Source organism: Stegostoma tigrinum, chromosome 26 (genome assembly GCF_030684315.1).
Source record: "Stegostoma tigrinum isolate sSteTig4 chromosome 26, sSteTig4.hap1, whole genome shotgun sequence".
Classification (NCBI taxonomy): Eukaryota; Metazoa; Chordata; class Chondrichthyes; order Orectolobiformes; family Stegostomatidae; genus Stegostoma; species Stegostoma tigrinum.
Window position 1 is genome coordinate 10,361,552 of NC_081379.1, and position 15,733 is coordinate 10,377,284.

Consider the following 15,733-nt stretch of genomic DNA (forward strand, 5'->3'; position numbering starts at 1 on the left):
GCTCCCTTCCCAGCTCCACCTCCTCCCTTCCATTGCACCTTCTGAGCCTCCCTTCCAGCCACCACCTGGATTCATCCCTCCCATCGACCAACAAAGTCATACCTACTAACAGTGTCTACTTATCACCACTATTCTGTTACCCCCCCCCACCCCCATATCTGCAGTTCCCCCACCCCCAAATCCAGTCCTGAAGAAGGGTAATACCCGAAACATTAACTGTTCCTTTTCTCCAGATACTGCCTGGCCTGTTGTATTTTTCCAGCCTCCCGTTTGTCGGCCTAAGATCAGGAATTTAAATGGTGTTGAATTGGGATGGAGGCGGTTTCTGTTTCTGGGGTTTGTCTAAACTGGAGATTGCTTTCTCCTTGCAAGAAAGAAACTCAAACACCTGACTTTCCCGTGTGTCCCTGTTTATGGTCACAAATAAGAAATTTTGAAATAAATTTTTTACTCTGTGGTTTGTATGTGAAATGAACTTCCAGATGAAGTGATGGATGCAGGTACAGTTACAACATTTAAAAGGTATTTGGATTAGTACATGAATAGGAAAGGTTTGGAGGGATATTGGGCCAGGAGCAGACAGGTGGGACTAGTTTAGTTTGGGATTATGTTCGGCACGGACTGGTTGGACCGAAGGGTCTGTTTCTGTGCTGTATGACTCTGTGACTTTGTTTTAATTCTGGGCAGGTATTACGGGAGGAAAAGGCAGTGGTATTCATACTGGTAATTATCAGGCCAATAATCTGAAATTTTGGATGAATGATTCAAAGGCATAATCTCAAATGCCAGCACAGCAGTTGCATTCAGAGAGTTAAAATAAAGTTGAGAATTTTTTGAAAAAAATCTAAAAGCAGTTATAAGGACCGTGAAACTATTCACAACAGTTCATCATGTATTCCCTTGCCTTGTTTGTCCTGCTTCACCTCACCTTAAACAGTAGGATGGCACAGTGGTTTTAGCACTGCTACCTCACAGCATCAGGGACCCAGGTTTGATTCAACTACCCAGGTTAGGGTGGATTCGCTGTGCTAAATTGTCCCGTAGTGTTCAGGATGTGTAGATTAGGTGGGTTATAGGGTTACGGGTCCGGGTGGGATGCTGAGAGAATCCGTGTGGACTTCTTGGGCCGAAGGGCCTGCTTGCACACTGTAGGGATTGAGTGAAAAAGTATACAATGTCGTGAAGACTAGCAGGAAGTCAAAAGATTAGGTAACCTTCAAAAAACAGCAATAAGATGGGTGAAGATGAAATGAGGGTAAGCTAGCTGGTAATATTGAAGAAGATTGCAAGATTTTTTTGGATTATTAAAAAGATAAGAGAAAGGCATGAATGGACGTTAGACTGCTGGAAAATGAGGCTGGAGTAATAGTAAAGGGGAACAAAGAAATGGCAAAGGCACTTTGCATCAGCCTTCATAGTGGATGACACCAACAGCATACCAGAACTTCAAGAGAGTCAGAAGCATAGGTGACTGTAGTGGCCATCACTAAGGAGAAAGTACTGGGAAAGCTGAAAAGGGCTGAAGGTGGAAAATCACTGAATGGATGGACTATACCCCGGCGTTCTGAAGGAGATAGCTGAGGAGATTGTGGAGGCATAAGTGGCAGTCTTTCAGGAATCACTGGACTCAGGGGGAGTCTGAGGGGACTGGAAAATGGGTGTTGCAACATCCCTGCTTAAGAAAGGAGGTAGATGTGGAATTCTGGCTGGTTAGCCTAACTTCGGTGGTTGGTAAGATTTTGAGTCAGTTATTCAGGATGAGATTGTGGAGTCTTTGGAAGCTTGGTAAAATGGGGCTCGATCAGCTCAGCTTATTCAAGGGGAGGTCATGATGATAAATCTGGTAGAATTCTCTGAGGATGTAACAAGCATGTTGGATAGCCAGTGAATGTGATTGATTTCCAGAAGACCTTTAACAAGGAGTCACACAGTAGACTGCTTAATAAGATAAGAGCCCATGGTGTTAGGGCTAAGGTACTGGCATGGGTACAGGATTGGCTGACTGGCAAAAGGTAGAGTTGGGATCAGGATGCTGCTGGTGACTAGTGGAGTTCCACAGGGGTCAGTGTTGGGTCCACAACTACTCATATTATACATTAATGATCTGGATGAAGGGACTGAGGACATTGCTGCTATGCTTGAGGATGACACAGGGATAGGAGGAGGGACAGGTAGTGGTTAGGAAGTAGGGAGGATATAGAAGGACTTGGAAAGGCTAGGAGAGTAGGCAAAGAAGTAGCAGATGGACTGCAATGTGGGAAATTGTGAGGTCATGCACTTTGGTAGGAAGAATAGAGGTGAGGACTATTTTCAAAACAGGGAATGGCTTTGGAAATTTGAAGCACAAAGGGACTTGGGAGTCCTAATTCAGGATTCTCTTTGGGTTAACATGCAGGTTCAGTTGACAGTTAGGGAGACAAATCACGCCAGTATTCATTTCGAGAGGGCTAGAATACTAGAACAGGGATGCAATTATTAGGCTGTGTAAGGCAATGATCAGATCGCATTTGGAATATTGTGATGAGTTTTGGGCTTCGTCTCTAAAGAAAGATGTACTAGCCCTGGAGGTGATCCGAGGAGGTTTACAAAAACAATCCCAGGAATACAGGGTTTGTCACATGAGGAGCTCTGGGTCTATACTTAATGGAGTTTAGAAGGATAAAGACAGGTCTGAGTGAAATGTCCAGAATACTGAGAGGTCCAGATAGTTTGGACATGGAAAAGATGCATCCGCTACTGAGAAAGATCAGGATCCAAGACCACAGCCTAAGAGTGAAGGGACGATGCTTTAGAGTGGAGGACAAACTGTTTTAGCCAGAAGACAGTGACTCTGTAGAATTCATTGCTCCAGAAGGCTGTGGAGGCCAATTCATTGAGTGTGTTTAGGACCCCTTGATTAGTAAGGGGTTGAGGACTGTGGGCAGAAGGCAGGAGAATGGGGTTAAGAATTTCCTAGCAGGGTGACGAAACGTTTGCGATCTAACCCACCAGCTTGGTGAGCAAGTCTACAACCTTATCAGAGGAAGTGGTAGAGGCAAGTACAATAATAACATTTAAAAGGCATTTACCCAGGTACATGGATAGGAAAGGTTTAGAGCTATATGAGCCAAACACAGGAACTAGTTCAGTTTAGGAAATCTGGTCGGCGTGGATGAATTGGGCCAGAGGGTCTGTTTCCATGTTGTTTGAGTTTATGCCCCAATGACGGTGTAATCTAGGGAATTTCAAACGTTTACAAAAATACATCCATAGTGTCTGCAGCCACTTCTTTTAAGACCTTATGACTAACAGCTCAAGAGCTCAAGGGGCCTTTAGTTCCACTAGTTTTCTCAGTATATTTTCTTGAATTATTGTGATTATTAAAACCATAATATCATAAAATGTGGGAGCAGAAATAGGCCATTGAGACTGCTCTGTGGATGAGATCATGGCTGATCTGGTTATATTTAACTCCACTTTTCTATCTTTCCCCAACATCTCTGTAACCTTTGATTCTCTTCCTGAATAAATATTCTCAGCTTTGAATATACTAAAGTTCCTTCTTCTATTTTGTCTCTTGATTTCAAATTATTCCTTTTATACACTTTCTGTCTTCTACTGTGAAGACAGTTTCAAAATACTTGCTCAAAATCTGCCATTTCCTTGCTCCCCATGATCATTTCCACAATTTCAATTTCGAAGGGATCATTATTTATTTGAGTGGCGTACTTTTTCATGTAATTGTGGAAGTTGTTACTGTTTTCAAATTTTTTGCTAGGGCCATCCTTTGCTGGTTTCTGAAATGTTCCTAATCTTCTAACCTACAATGAAATTTCAAAGCACTTTATGACTTACTTTTCAATCTGACACGATTCCCAACATCTTTGATTAGCCATGGGTGGCGCTTCCATCACATAGAGGCTTTTTTCTATCACTGGAATCAATTTTTGTAGAGAGTGATGAAATGGCTCCTTAAATGTCTGTTGTTTCTTCTCCACTATCTCATTTTTAACAGGTTTTCCTGTTCACTTTGGCCAACTCCATCTTCATACCTCTCTGATGAAGGGTCTAGGCCCGAAACGTCAGCTTTTGTGCTCCTGAGATGCTGCTTGGCCTGCTGTGTTCATCCAGCCTCACATTTTATTATCTTGGAATCTCCAGCATCTGCAGTTCCCATTATCTCTCTCCATCTTCATACCCTTGTCATTGCCTTTACTTAAGTTTAAGACTTTCATTTCAAATCACCATTTCCCTGCCTCGAACTCTTACCAAGAGGACCATGAGGTCATTAATTAATTGTCTTATTCCACATTATCAGGATTAAGAATAGCCTGTTTCTTATTTGTTGCCAAATATATCATTCTATGAAACACCAGAATGCACCCTACGTATTCATCTTCTAGGCAACCTTTAGCAATTTGGTTTGTCCAAGAAGGGTATTGCAGTACCCTTCTTGGAAATCACCATCATTTTTAAAATTTATATTCTGTCCTACAGTGTAACTACTGTTAATGGGCCTGTAAACTACTCTCCCAATCTCTTATTTCACTTCTTCAAGTTAATTGTACATCTTGATCTTCCAAACCAAAATCATTTCTCACTACTGGTTTCAACCTGTATTAACAGAGTTACCACATTGCCATAACAAAGTGTGGAGCTGGATGAACACAGCAGGCCAAGCAGCATCTTAGGAGCACAAAAGCTGACATTTCAGGCCTTGACCCTTCATCAGAAAAAAGCCAGTTTTCTTTCTTTCTGTCCTTTCAAAATGTCAGCTATTCTTAAATATTCATATTCAGCCTTGGTTTTCTTGTAACCATATCTCTCAAATGGCTACCATCTCTCACTGATGTTTTCTATTTATACTGATAATTCATCTATCTTGTTATGAATACTCTGTACATTCAGTTCAGGAGGTTTTAATTCTTTTCACCATTTTTCTCTGCTCTGATATCATCTACTGGTGCACTTTAATGCTTATACAATCTACTGCTTCTGGTAATCATTAACCATTCCACTGGCATGCACTATTACCCTCCCTTATAATTTTCCAACTCTCCCCAGCATGTGAACTCTTCCACGCCAATCCTCACCTCATTATTTAGTTTACAGTCCTCCCTACAACTCTAATCATACAATTGACCAAGACGTGGGTCCCAACAGAGTTCAGTTGAAGACCATCGCTCCCAGTTCACTTGATATAGCAATATCAAAGGAGGAAAGGTACAAATGAATCAACTTACCGGTCATGAAACCTTTATTTTTCAAATAAGAATAAGCTATTATCTTTTTTTAGAAGCTATTGAAAAAGGTAATTAACCTATTTTGAACTCTGCTAATTATATTAGATACTAGTAAACCACCTGTAGTTTTACAAATAGAGAATCAAAGAATCCAGATGAAACAAGGTCTAAGTCCAGGTAATCAAAGGATCAGTTGACATGCAGACACAATTTGAGACGCATGTAATCAGTCCTTAATTTTACATTTCTGATTCACATTCAATTGTCTATACATGTCACAGAAACTACCTGACTGAACTTGTTACACACTTATTAAAACCTTGCTCACTGTCCAGTTTACTCTTCTGTTTCAAAGATGTTCATTCTGGAGTTGTGAGAAAAGAAATACATAGCAGTACATAGCTACAGACAGTCATGGCATCCTGGATAAAAAGGTGTAGAGCTGGATGAACACAGCAGGCCAAACAGCATCTTAGGAGCAGGAAAGCTGCCGTTTTGGGTCCAGACCCTTCCTAGTGGGTTTCTGACCAATGGTTAGATTCAGCATGCTGAGATGTTACTTAAAAACTTAACGTTACAATGTGAAGGCATTGTTTTGTAATTTATTGTGCTATATTGTTTGACTTGCAGATTGAGAAGTAAAACAGTTTTTGGCAATTCAGACAGCTTTGAAACCTGCATCACAGTCAGTGAGTTGAAGAGGAAATGTTTGTATAAACCATGTAGCAATAACATGATGACAGGAAATAAATGCTGCAGACGGGAAATACATGTTTGATAAGATTTAGAAATATAGATTTATTTTACTACCTTGCTTCATATTTTCATTTGAATAAAACTAAATCTCACTATGCTCAGAAACTGTGGGCCATTTATAACATTCAACTAATTGAAGAGAATGTATTGCTTAGGCTAATTTCAATTGAGATTGTTATCCTAAGTTATACAACTCTGCAAAAGACAGATCGTTGTTGATAATATAGCCTGCAAATTGCCAGAGAAGGTTATTCACAGAAGCTACAATAAAACCGTTGAGCGAGAAAACTGTAAAACACCTCTCCTCTGTTTGCTCGGTTACGACACTGATTGAATAAAAAGTGTTTGACCTTTTTATTAAAAATATTGAAAATAGTTCATTTGTCGAAAGCAAATGTTTGTGCCTGAAATTTGGCACAGGCTGCAGAAGGCAAATAGCAATAATATTATTAAATCACAACAGAAGAATCTCTGAATAGACGAGCACTGAATTGTTTGTTGCACTGTATGCGCAAGAAGTATTTTAGTCCTTACTGCTGTGACCTTACAGTCTCCAGCTTGATCACTCTGCTTTGCATTCCGTTAAGCTCGAGGCCCATTTTCTTTCTTGGTATGAATCTCTAAGCCTACCACTTAATCAGCTTTCTAAAAGAAAGCATGTCATGTTGAGAACACGGTGTGGAGCTGGAGGGACAGAGCGGGTCGGACAGCGTCGGAGGAGTGGGAAAGTTGAGGTTTTGGGTTGGGAACCTTCTTCAGAAATCTGGGGAGGGGTCCCGACCTGAAGCATCGGCTTTCCTGCTCCTCTGATGCTGCCTGGCCTGCTCTGCTCCTCCACCTGCACACTGTGTTATCTCTGATTCCAGCATCAGCTGTTCTTACTATCTCCTCATGTTGACACCTCGATGTCTATGAGGTGTTGTCCTTGCCTTTGAGCTGTGTTAACCAGGAGGGCCCCACATTTGATCCTTGATTCATTGTGCTTTAGTTAGAGCAATTGTGGAAAAACCACTGTTGAATGCAGAGCTGAGTGAATTGTGGAAAGGAGCCTTACCCATATTGTACCCACTGTGTGAGGATGCGGATGAACACATGGTTCGCCTTGACTCAAACACTTTGAAAATTGAAATCGTTTTCCAGTGCCCAATGTTCAACTCAACTAGGGTGAGTTCAACTGAAATACTACTTCAGAAATAAGGCTATTGTACAAAATGCGGAGGAATGGGATTGTGGGAGATATAGCAGTTTGGATCAGAAATTGGCTTGCTGAAAGAAGACAGAGGGTGATATTGATGGGAAATGTTCACCCGGGAGACCAGTTACTAGTGGTATACCGCAAGGGTCGGTGTTGGGTCCGCTGCAGTTTGTCATTTTTATAAATAATCTGGATGAGGGCGTAGAAGGATGGGTTAGTAAATTTGCAGACGACACTATGGTCGGTGGAGTTGTGGATAGTGACGAAGGATGCTGTAGGTTGCAGAGAGACATAGATAAGCTGCAGAGCTGGACTGAGAGGTGGCAAATGGAGTTTAATGCAGACAAGTGTGAGGCGATGCACTTTGGTAGGAGTAACTGGAAGGCAAAGTACTGGGCTAATGGTAAGATTCTTAGTAGTGTAGATGAGCAGAGAGATCTCGGTGTCCACATACACAGATCCTTGAAAGTTGCCACCCAGGTTGACAGGGCAGTTAAGAAGGCATACAGTGTTTTAGCTTTTATTAATAGAGGGATCGAGCTCCGGAACCAAGAGGTTATGGTGAAGCTGTACAAAACTCTGGTGCGGCCGCACTTGGAGTATTGTGTACAGTTCTGGTAACCGCATTATAAGAAGGATGTGGAAGCTTTGGAAAGGGTGCAGAGGAGATTTACTAGGATGTTGCCTGGTATGGAGGGAAGGTCTTACGAGGAAAGGCTGAGGGGTTTGAGGCTGTTTTCATTAGAGAGAAGAAGGTTGAGAGGTGACTTAATTGAAACATATAAAATAATCAGAGGGTTAGATAGGGTGGATAGGGAGAGCCTTTTTCATAGGATGGTGCCGGCGAGCACGAGGGGGCATAGCTTTAAATTGAGGGGTGAAAGATATAGGACCGATGTTAGAGGTAGTTTCTTTACTCAGAGTGTAGTAAGGATATGGAACGCTTTGCCTGCAACGGTAGTAGATTTGCCAACTTTAGGTACATTTAAGTCGTCATTGGATAAGCATATGGACGTACATGGAATAGTGTAGGTTAGATGGGCTTGAGATCGGTATGACAGGTCGGCACAACATCGAGGGCCGAAGGGCCTGTACTGTGCTGTAATGTTCTATGTTCTATGTTCTATGATCACTTGGCAGAGCAGACTCAGTGGGTCGAATGGCATATTTCTGCTCCTATATCTTATAGTCTCACGGTCTTCCTGCAAATTGCAGATGATAAGAAGTCAAGGAGATGTTTACAAGTGAAGCTGATTGATTCTCAGCTAGCAGAACTGGTTGGAACTGCGAATAAATTAGAGACACAGACAATGAGAGACAAAGATATCCAAGTATGCGTAGTTGGTCTCCACAGCAGAAGCCTGTTCTCTGCAGTAAACAAAAACCTCAGGTTTAAACTTGGGGCAAAAAAAAGCAGTGATAATGGGAACTGCAGATGCCGGAGAATGCAAGATAACAAAGTGAGTAGGTGGATGAACACAGCAGGCCCAGCAGCATCTCAGGAGCACAAAAGCTGACGTTTCAGGCCTAGACCCTTAATCAGAGAGGGGGATGGGGAGGGGGTTCTGGAATAAATAGGGAGGGAGGGGGAGGCGGACCAAAGACGGGGAAGAAAAGAAGATAGGTGGAGAGGAGAATATTACCAAGAGAGTTGCAGTGGGAGAGAGATTCCCTGAGGTTGGTCCTGAGGGAGGAGGGTAACTTCTTCAGGTTAGAGATCCCTGGAAGAGGCTTCGCAGTGAGGTCTTTTCTCTCCATCTTCGGTCCGCCTCCCCCTCTCTCCCTATTTATTCCAGAACCCACTCCCCATCCCCCTCTCTGATGAAGGGTCTAGGCCCGAAACGTCAGCTTTTGTGCTCCTGAGATGCTGTGTTCATCCAGCTCCACACTTTGTTATACAAAAGAAAAGCAGTCAGCTTACAGCTAACTTGAATTGATTAATCAGAAACAATTTCCAAATGAATCAATCACTTTTTGCTTCTTACAAATCAAGGAAATTTTCCAGAGAAAGACAACTGAACATCAAGTGCTTGTCTAGCCAAAGAAGGATATCTCAATGTCAGAACTGGGAAGTAAAGGCCACTGAACTGACTTTTCAGTTTTTCCTACTTCTGCCAATAATCTACAATTCCTTTTTGGTTTTCTGCATTTGTGTGTACACAAAGGGGATGAGTGTTTTACTCAGTAGTGTAATGTGCCAATGTTTTATACCTGTTTACCTGTGGCTAGAGTCTAATTCCTTCCAGTAAATAAGTAATGCTTTAGTCAACCTGAGTGTGAAAATCAGCAAACTGGGGTCTTGCACATTATTTAAAAAGAACTTTAACACTTGGTACAACACTGGGAATATCAGGGCATGATTTACAGTGCTCTATCTATAACACACTTAGTTGGGAGGCGGTGGGGTAGTGGTAATCCAGAATGCAAGGTTTTTGTGCTGGGAGCCTGGGTTCAAATCTCAACATGGCAGATGGTGAAATTTTAATTTCAACCAAAACTAGCCCAAATAGTGACTGCATAACCTTTCCAGGCATTTACATCTGGTTCACTAATATCCTTCAAGAAAGGAAAATCTGCCACCTGTAGACCTGTCTATATGCAAATAAATCTACAGACAAAGGGGGAAAAGAAAAAAAAACCTACTGACACATCATCTAGGTTCGCATTAAGAATGCATTCTTGCGAGATTTAAGAACATAGAACAGTACAGCGCAGTACAAGCCCTTCGGCCCACAATGTTGTATCGACCTATTATCCTACAAAGATCAATCCACCCTGCATCTTACTATCTTCCATGTGCCTATCCAAGAGTCGCTTAAAAGTCTCTAAGGTATCTCACTCCACTACCATTGCCGGCAGCGCATTCCACACACCCACCACTCTGTGTGTAAAGCACACCCACCTCTGACACCTCCCCTATACTTTCCTCCAATCACCTTAAAATTATGCCCCCTCATAGTAGTCATTTCTGCCCTGGGCAAAAGTCTTTGACTATTCACTCTATCTATGCCTCTCATCATCTTGTAAACCTCTATCGAGTCACCTCTCAACCTTCTTTGCTCAAATGAAAAATGCCCTAGCTCCCTCAGCAGACCTGCCCTCCAGTCCAGGCAGCATCCTGGTAAATCTCCTCTGCATCCTCTCTAAAGCTAACACATCTTTCCTGTCATGAGGTGGCCAGAACTGAAAACAATATTCCAAGTGTGGTCTAAACAGAGTTTTATAGAACTGCAGCATAACCTCACAGCTCTTATACTCAATTTCCCTGCCAATGAACGCTAACACACCATATGCCTTCTTTACAACCCTGTCAACTTTGGGTAGCAACTTTGAGGGATTTATGGACGTGGACCCCAAGATCCCTCTGTTCCTCCACACTGCCGAGAATCCTGCCATTAACCCTGTATTGTGTGTTCAAATTCGACCTTCCAAAATGAATCACTTCAAACTTTTCTGAGTTGAATCCCGTCTGCCTCTTCTTTGCCCAGATCTGCATTCTGTCAATGTCCCGGTGTAACCTTCAACAGCCCTCAATGCTGTCCACAACTCCACCAATCTTCATGTCATCGGCAAACATACTAACCCACCCTTCCACTTCCTCATCCGAATCATTTATAAAGATCACAAAGAGCAGAGGTCCCAGAACAGATCCCTGCAGAACACCATTAGTCACCGAATTCCAGGCTGAATACTTTCCATCTACTACCACCCTCTGTCTTCTATTGAACAGCCAGTTTTGTATCCAGACAGCCAAAAATCTCCCTGAATCACATGCCTCCTTACTTGCTGAATGAGTCTGCTATGTGAAATCTTATCGAATGCCTTGCTAAAATCCATATACACCACATCCACTGCACTACATTCATCATGTGTCTTGTCATGTCCTCAAAGAATTCAATAAAGCTTGTGAGGAATGTCCTGCCCCTCACAAAGTCATGCTGACTACTTCTAATCAAACTGTGCTTTTCCAAATAATCATAAATACTACCTCTCAGAATCCTCTCCAATGATTTGCCCACAGAAGTAAGACTGACGGGTCTGTAATTTCCAGGATTATCCTTATTTCCTTTCTTGAACAAGGGAATGACATTTTCCACTCCCCAATCTTCTGGTACTACTCCAGTGGACAGTGAGGATATAAAGATCATTGCCAAAGGTGCAGCATTCTCTTCCCTTGCTTCCCGTAGTAACCTTGTGTATATCCTGTCTGATCCAGTGGACTTACCTATCCTCATGTTTTTCAAAATTTCTAACATATCCTCCTTCATAACATTAACCTGTTCGAGCATACCTGCCTGTTTCATGCTGTCCTCACAAACATCAAGGTCCCTCTCACTGGTGAACACTGAAGCAATGTATTCATTAAGGACCTCCCCTACCTCCTCTGACTCAGCGCACAAGTTCCCTCCCCTATCCCTGACTGGCCCTACCATCACTCTGGCCGACCTCTTGTTCCTTACATAAGTATAGAAAGCCTTGGGGTTGTCCTTGATCCTACCTGCCAAGGTTTTCTCATACCCACTTCGAGCTCCATCCTTCAGTTCCTTCCTGGCTAACTTGTAGACCTCTAAAGCCCTGTCCGATCCTTGCTTCCTCAACCTTATGTAAGCTTCCTTCTTTCTCCTGACTAGGTGTTCCACATGCCTTGTCATCCAAGGTTCCTTCACCTTACCATCCTTTCCTTGCCTCAGTGGGACAAACCTATCCAGTACCTATAGCAACTGCTCCCGAAACAAACTCCATGTTTCTGTCGTGCATTTCCCAGAGAACATCTGATCCTAATTGGTGCTCTGTGGTTCTCGCCTAATAGCACTATAATTCCGCCTCCCCCCAATTAAATGCGTTCCCATACTGTCTGTTCCTATCTCTCTTCCATGACCATAGTAAAGGTCAGGGAGTTGTGATCAGTATCACCAAAATGCTCTCCCATCTCTCTGACACCTGACCTGGTTTGTTTCTAAGCACCAAATCCAATATGGCCTCCCTCTAGTCAGCCTATCTACATACTGAGTCAGAAATCCTTCCTGGACACACCTGACAAATCTACTCCATCCAAACTATTTGCACTTAGGAAGTTCCAGTCTATATTAGGGAAGTTGTAAGTTGCCCATGACAACAACCCTATCACTTCTGTACCTTTCCAATATCTGTCTCCCAATCTGTTCCTCAGTGTCTCTATTGCTATTGGGGGTTCTACAGAAAACTCCAAATAAAGTGACTGCACCTGTCAATCACAAATTACCGTAAATAGTAAGCAATATTATGAAACATGTAAAGAAAATTGGCAAAAAAATGCCAGCTTAAAAGAAAGGGACAGTGTCGTGATTTGCAGATCTTCTGCTGAAACAATAGAACTGAAACTCAATCTGCAAATCTGATTGCACGTGGGATGGGAACAATTCACTGTCTTGGAAGTATAGCTGATTGGGAGATGGACAAAGATCCTGGATAATATGCATGCACTCTCGTTAATAAGGTGTGGCCAGTGGTATGTCCAGAGAAGCTGAGTTGGGACTAGAGCTTTTCACTATATCACTTTGGGTGCAGGGACAGAGCCATCTATGCTTGCTGTGGGCACTAAGCCAATACTAAGTCAAGGATGAGAGCAGAACGCTGCAAAGAGACTTTGATGAACTTAAGCAAAACAGTAGCAGATGGAGCTCAATGTTTCAAGGATGGAGCTCATCCATTTTGAACACAATAAAGATAGATTAAAGTATTTTCTAAGTTCTGGATGTGAGTTTGCTCGCTGAGCTGGAAGGTTAGTTTTCAGACGTTTCATCACCATTCTAGGTAACATCATCAGTGAGCCTCTGACGAAGCACTGGTATTATGTCCCGCTTTCTATTTATCCGGTTAGGTTTCCTTGGGTTGGTGATGTCATTTCCTGTTCTTTTTCTCAGGGGATGGTAGATTGGCTCCAAGTCAATGTGTTTGTTGATGGAGTTCTGGTTGGAATGCCATGCTTCTAGGAATTCTCGTGCATGTCTCTGTTTGGCTTGTCCTAGGATGGATGTGTTGTCCCAATCAAAGTGGTGTCCTTCCTCGTATCCTTACATACAGATAAGGAAGGACACCACTTTGATTGGGACAACACATCCATCCTAGGACAAGCCAAACAGAGATATGCACGAGAATTCCTAGAAGCATGGCATTCCAACCAGAACTCCATCAACAAACACATTGGCTCCAAATCAATCTACCATCCCCTGAGAAAAAGAACAGGAAATGACATCACCAACCCAAGGAAACCTAACCAGATAAATAGAAAGCGGGACATAACACCAGCGCTTCGTCGGAGGCTCGCTGATGATGTTACCTAGAATGGTGACGAAACGTCGGAAAACTAACCTTCCAGCTCAGCAAGCAAACTCACATCCAGAACCTCAACCTGAGCTACAAATCTTCTCAAAACTCGCTATTTTCTAAGTTGCAAAAACCTAGGTTTTATGTATAAGCTGAAAAATTTAGTGATCCAGGTATCAAAACTAGTAAATTAGATTCCCTACAGTGTGGAAACAGGCCCTTCGGCCCAACAAGTCCACACCACCCCTTGCAGCATCCCACCGAGACCCACCCACCTATAACCCACAATACGGGCAATTTAGCATGGCCAATCCATCTAGCCTGCACGTCTTTGGACTGTGGGAGGAAACCGGAGCACCCGGAAGAAATCCACGCAGACACGGGGAGAACATGCAAACTCTACACAGACAGTTACTCGAGGCTGGAATCGAACCTGCATCCCTGGTGCTGAGGCGTTGCGGTGCTAACCACGGAGCCACCGTGCTGCCCCAAAAATGCTAGTGAACTGGTATGAAGCACTTAAAAAAAATACCAAACAATTGAAAATTATCACAACAAGGCTGGAATAGAAAGGGTACGAATTATATTACTGCTCTTTAAAAGCTCTGGTTAGACCCCAACTGTGGCACAGCATTCAGTTCTGTGCATACACCTCAAGACAGATGGATATCTTGAATTTGAGGGAGATGCACTCTGGATCCAGCAAAACTATATGAGGTCAAAAAGAATTAAACTATGATAAGAAGCTGAATACAAACAGGCTTGTATTCCATGGAGTACAGAAGATTAAAAGGTGATCTAACTTGGGTGGTTAACATAATTACAGAATTTGATGAGGTCAACATTTCTTCGGATGGGACATACCGTATGAAGTGCTAAAATTAGAGCTGCACCATTCAGGATGTCAGAAAGCACTTCTCTACAAAATATAGAGAAACTCCAATCCCCAAAGCAATGAGAATTTCAAAACTATTTTGGAGGACAAGAATATTCAAGGGTCTGAAGTTAAGGGGAATAGGCAAAGATACAGATCAGCTATGGAGCTAATAATTGAATTGTTCATATGTAAAACACAAACACTGCGCTGTTGGATTATAAAACACAAAAGGTTCAAGCACACACATAATTGTGGGTGGTCTGAAGTATGTACTGGAAAGTGAAACTGTCTCGTAGATAATTCAATACTGCACTCACTGAGCTTGTGAAATATGCAAATTAAATCGTACATATTCCAATGCTGGAAAGTATTCTGCAAATTACAACTGAACAGCTATTCACCAGCATGTGAAATATGTCACGCATTGGGCAAACTCAACTGATCAGCAAGCCCATTTATCATTTCCGTGGGAACCAATATTGTGAATTTATCCTTATGACCTATTAGATTGCCAAGATGTTGAACTTGAGCCAATAAATGAAGGCCAAGGCATTCTTACTGCAGAATGAGTACTGGAAATCATAAGACGACAGTAGCAAGAATTGAAGTTCAAGAGACTCAGGGTGGGGGTCAAAGACAAACAAAAAGGAAGAAAGAAAGAAAGACGGGGAGGGAAGATGAATGAAAACCAAAGCAAAGCCAAGGAAACAAACAAAGCAAGGATAGGATAGATAGAGAGAAACTATATCCACTGTTTACAATAACTACAACCAAGGGACTTGGTACAACAATTTCAGGAATAAAATTAGGAAATGGGAGAGATAACGTAAGTAAAGGTGGAAGCAAGAGAGCAAAAGTAAGCCAAAGATGGTTTTGGAAAAGGAGACAGAGATGAGGGTAGCAGAGAAAGAGCTGAGAGGTCAATAGCTGTACAAAATAGGATGAGTAGAGAGAAAAACACATATCAGTTATGGTATGTAGGATGAATGGGGTGTTGGAGGCAGAGGGTGACACACACACAGGGGCTGACTTTGTTCAATTAGACAGCCAGTCAGGGGAGGGAAGGTTAAGTGCACTAGTCTTCCAGAGTCTCCTGACAGGAGAGAAGTCCCAGCGTTTCAGTCCCCTTATGTACAGAGAACATGAGCGGCTAACCCTGAAAAATACCTTCTCTCCAAAGGCCGGCAGTTGTCCATGTAGGAAGTAGGAAACGAGACCTTGCTGCAGAATCATCATGCGAGCAGAATTTTCACCAGGACCAATGCAGTGAGCCTCTCATGCCTCATAGATATGTTGGGACCCCTAACATTGAAAAGAAAGTAACTTTTTTTTTAAAAAAAGAAAATATATTTCCCCCTCCATGACAAGTGCTTACTC

General features: G+C 42.5%; 1 protein-coding gene across 2 annotated transcripts in view; it reads right to left on the reverse strand.

Moving 5' to 3' along the window:
- asphd2 (aspartate beta-hydroxylase domain containing 2) overlaps nt 1-15,733 on the reverse strand; it is a 51,615-nt gene that overhangs the window by 18,624 nt on the left and 17,258 nt on the right. Inside the window, exon 3 of one of the 2 annotated variants that reach the window (XM_048556654.1) lies at nt 15,547-15,658. The exons of the other annotated variant lie outside the window; for it this stretch is intronic. Within the exon in view, the coding sequence (XP_048412611.1) occupies nt 15,639-15,658 (20 nt within the window). The 3' untranslated portion in view covers nt 15,547-15,638. Of the gene's footprint in view, nt 1-15,546; nt 15,659-15,733 lie in introns of those variants that run through there. 2 annotated transcript variants of the gene reach the window in all.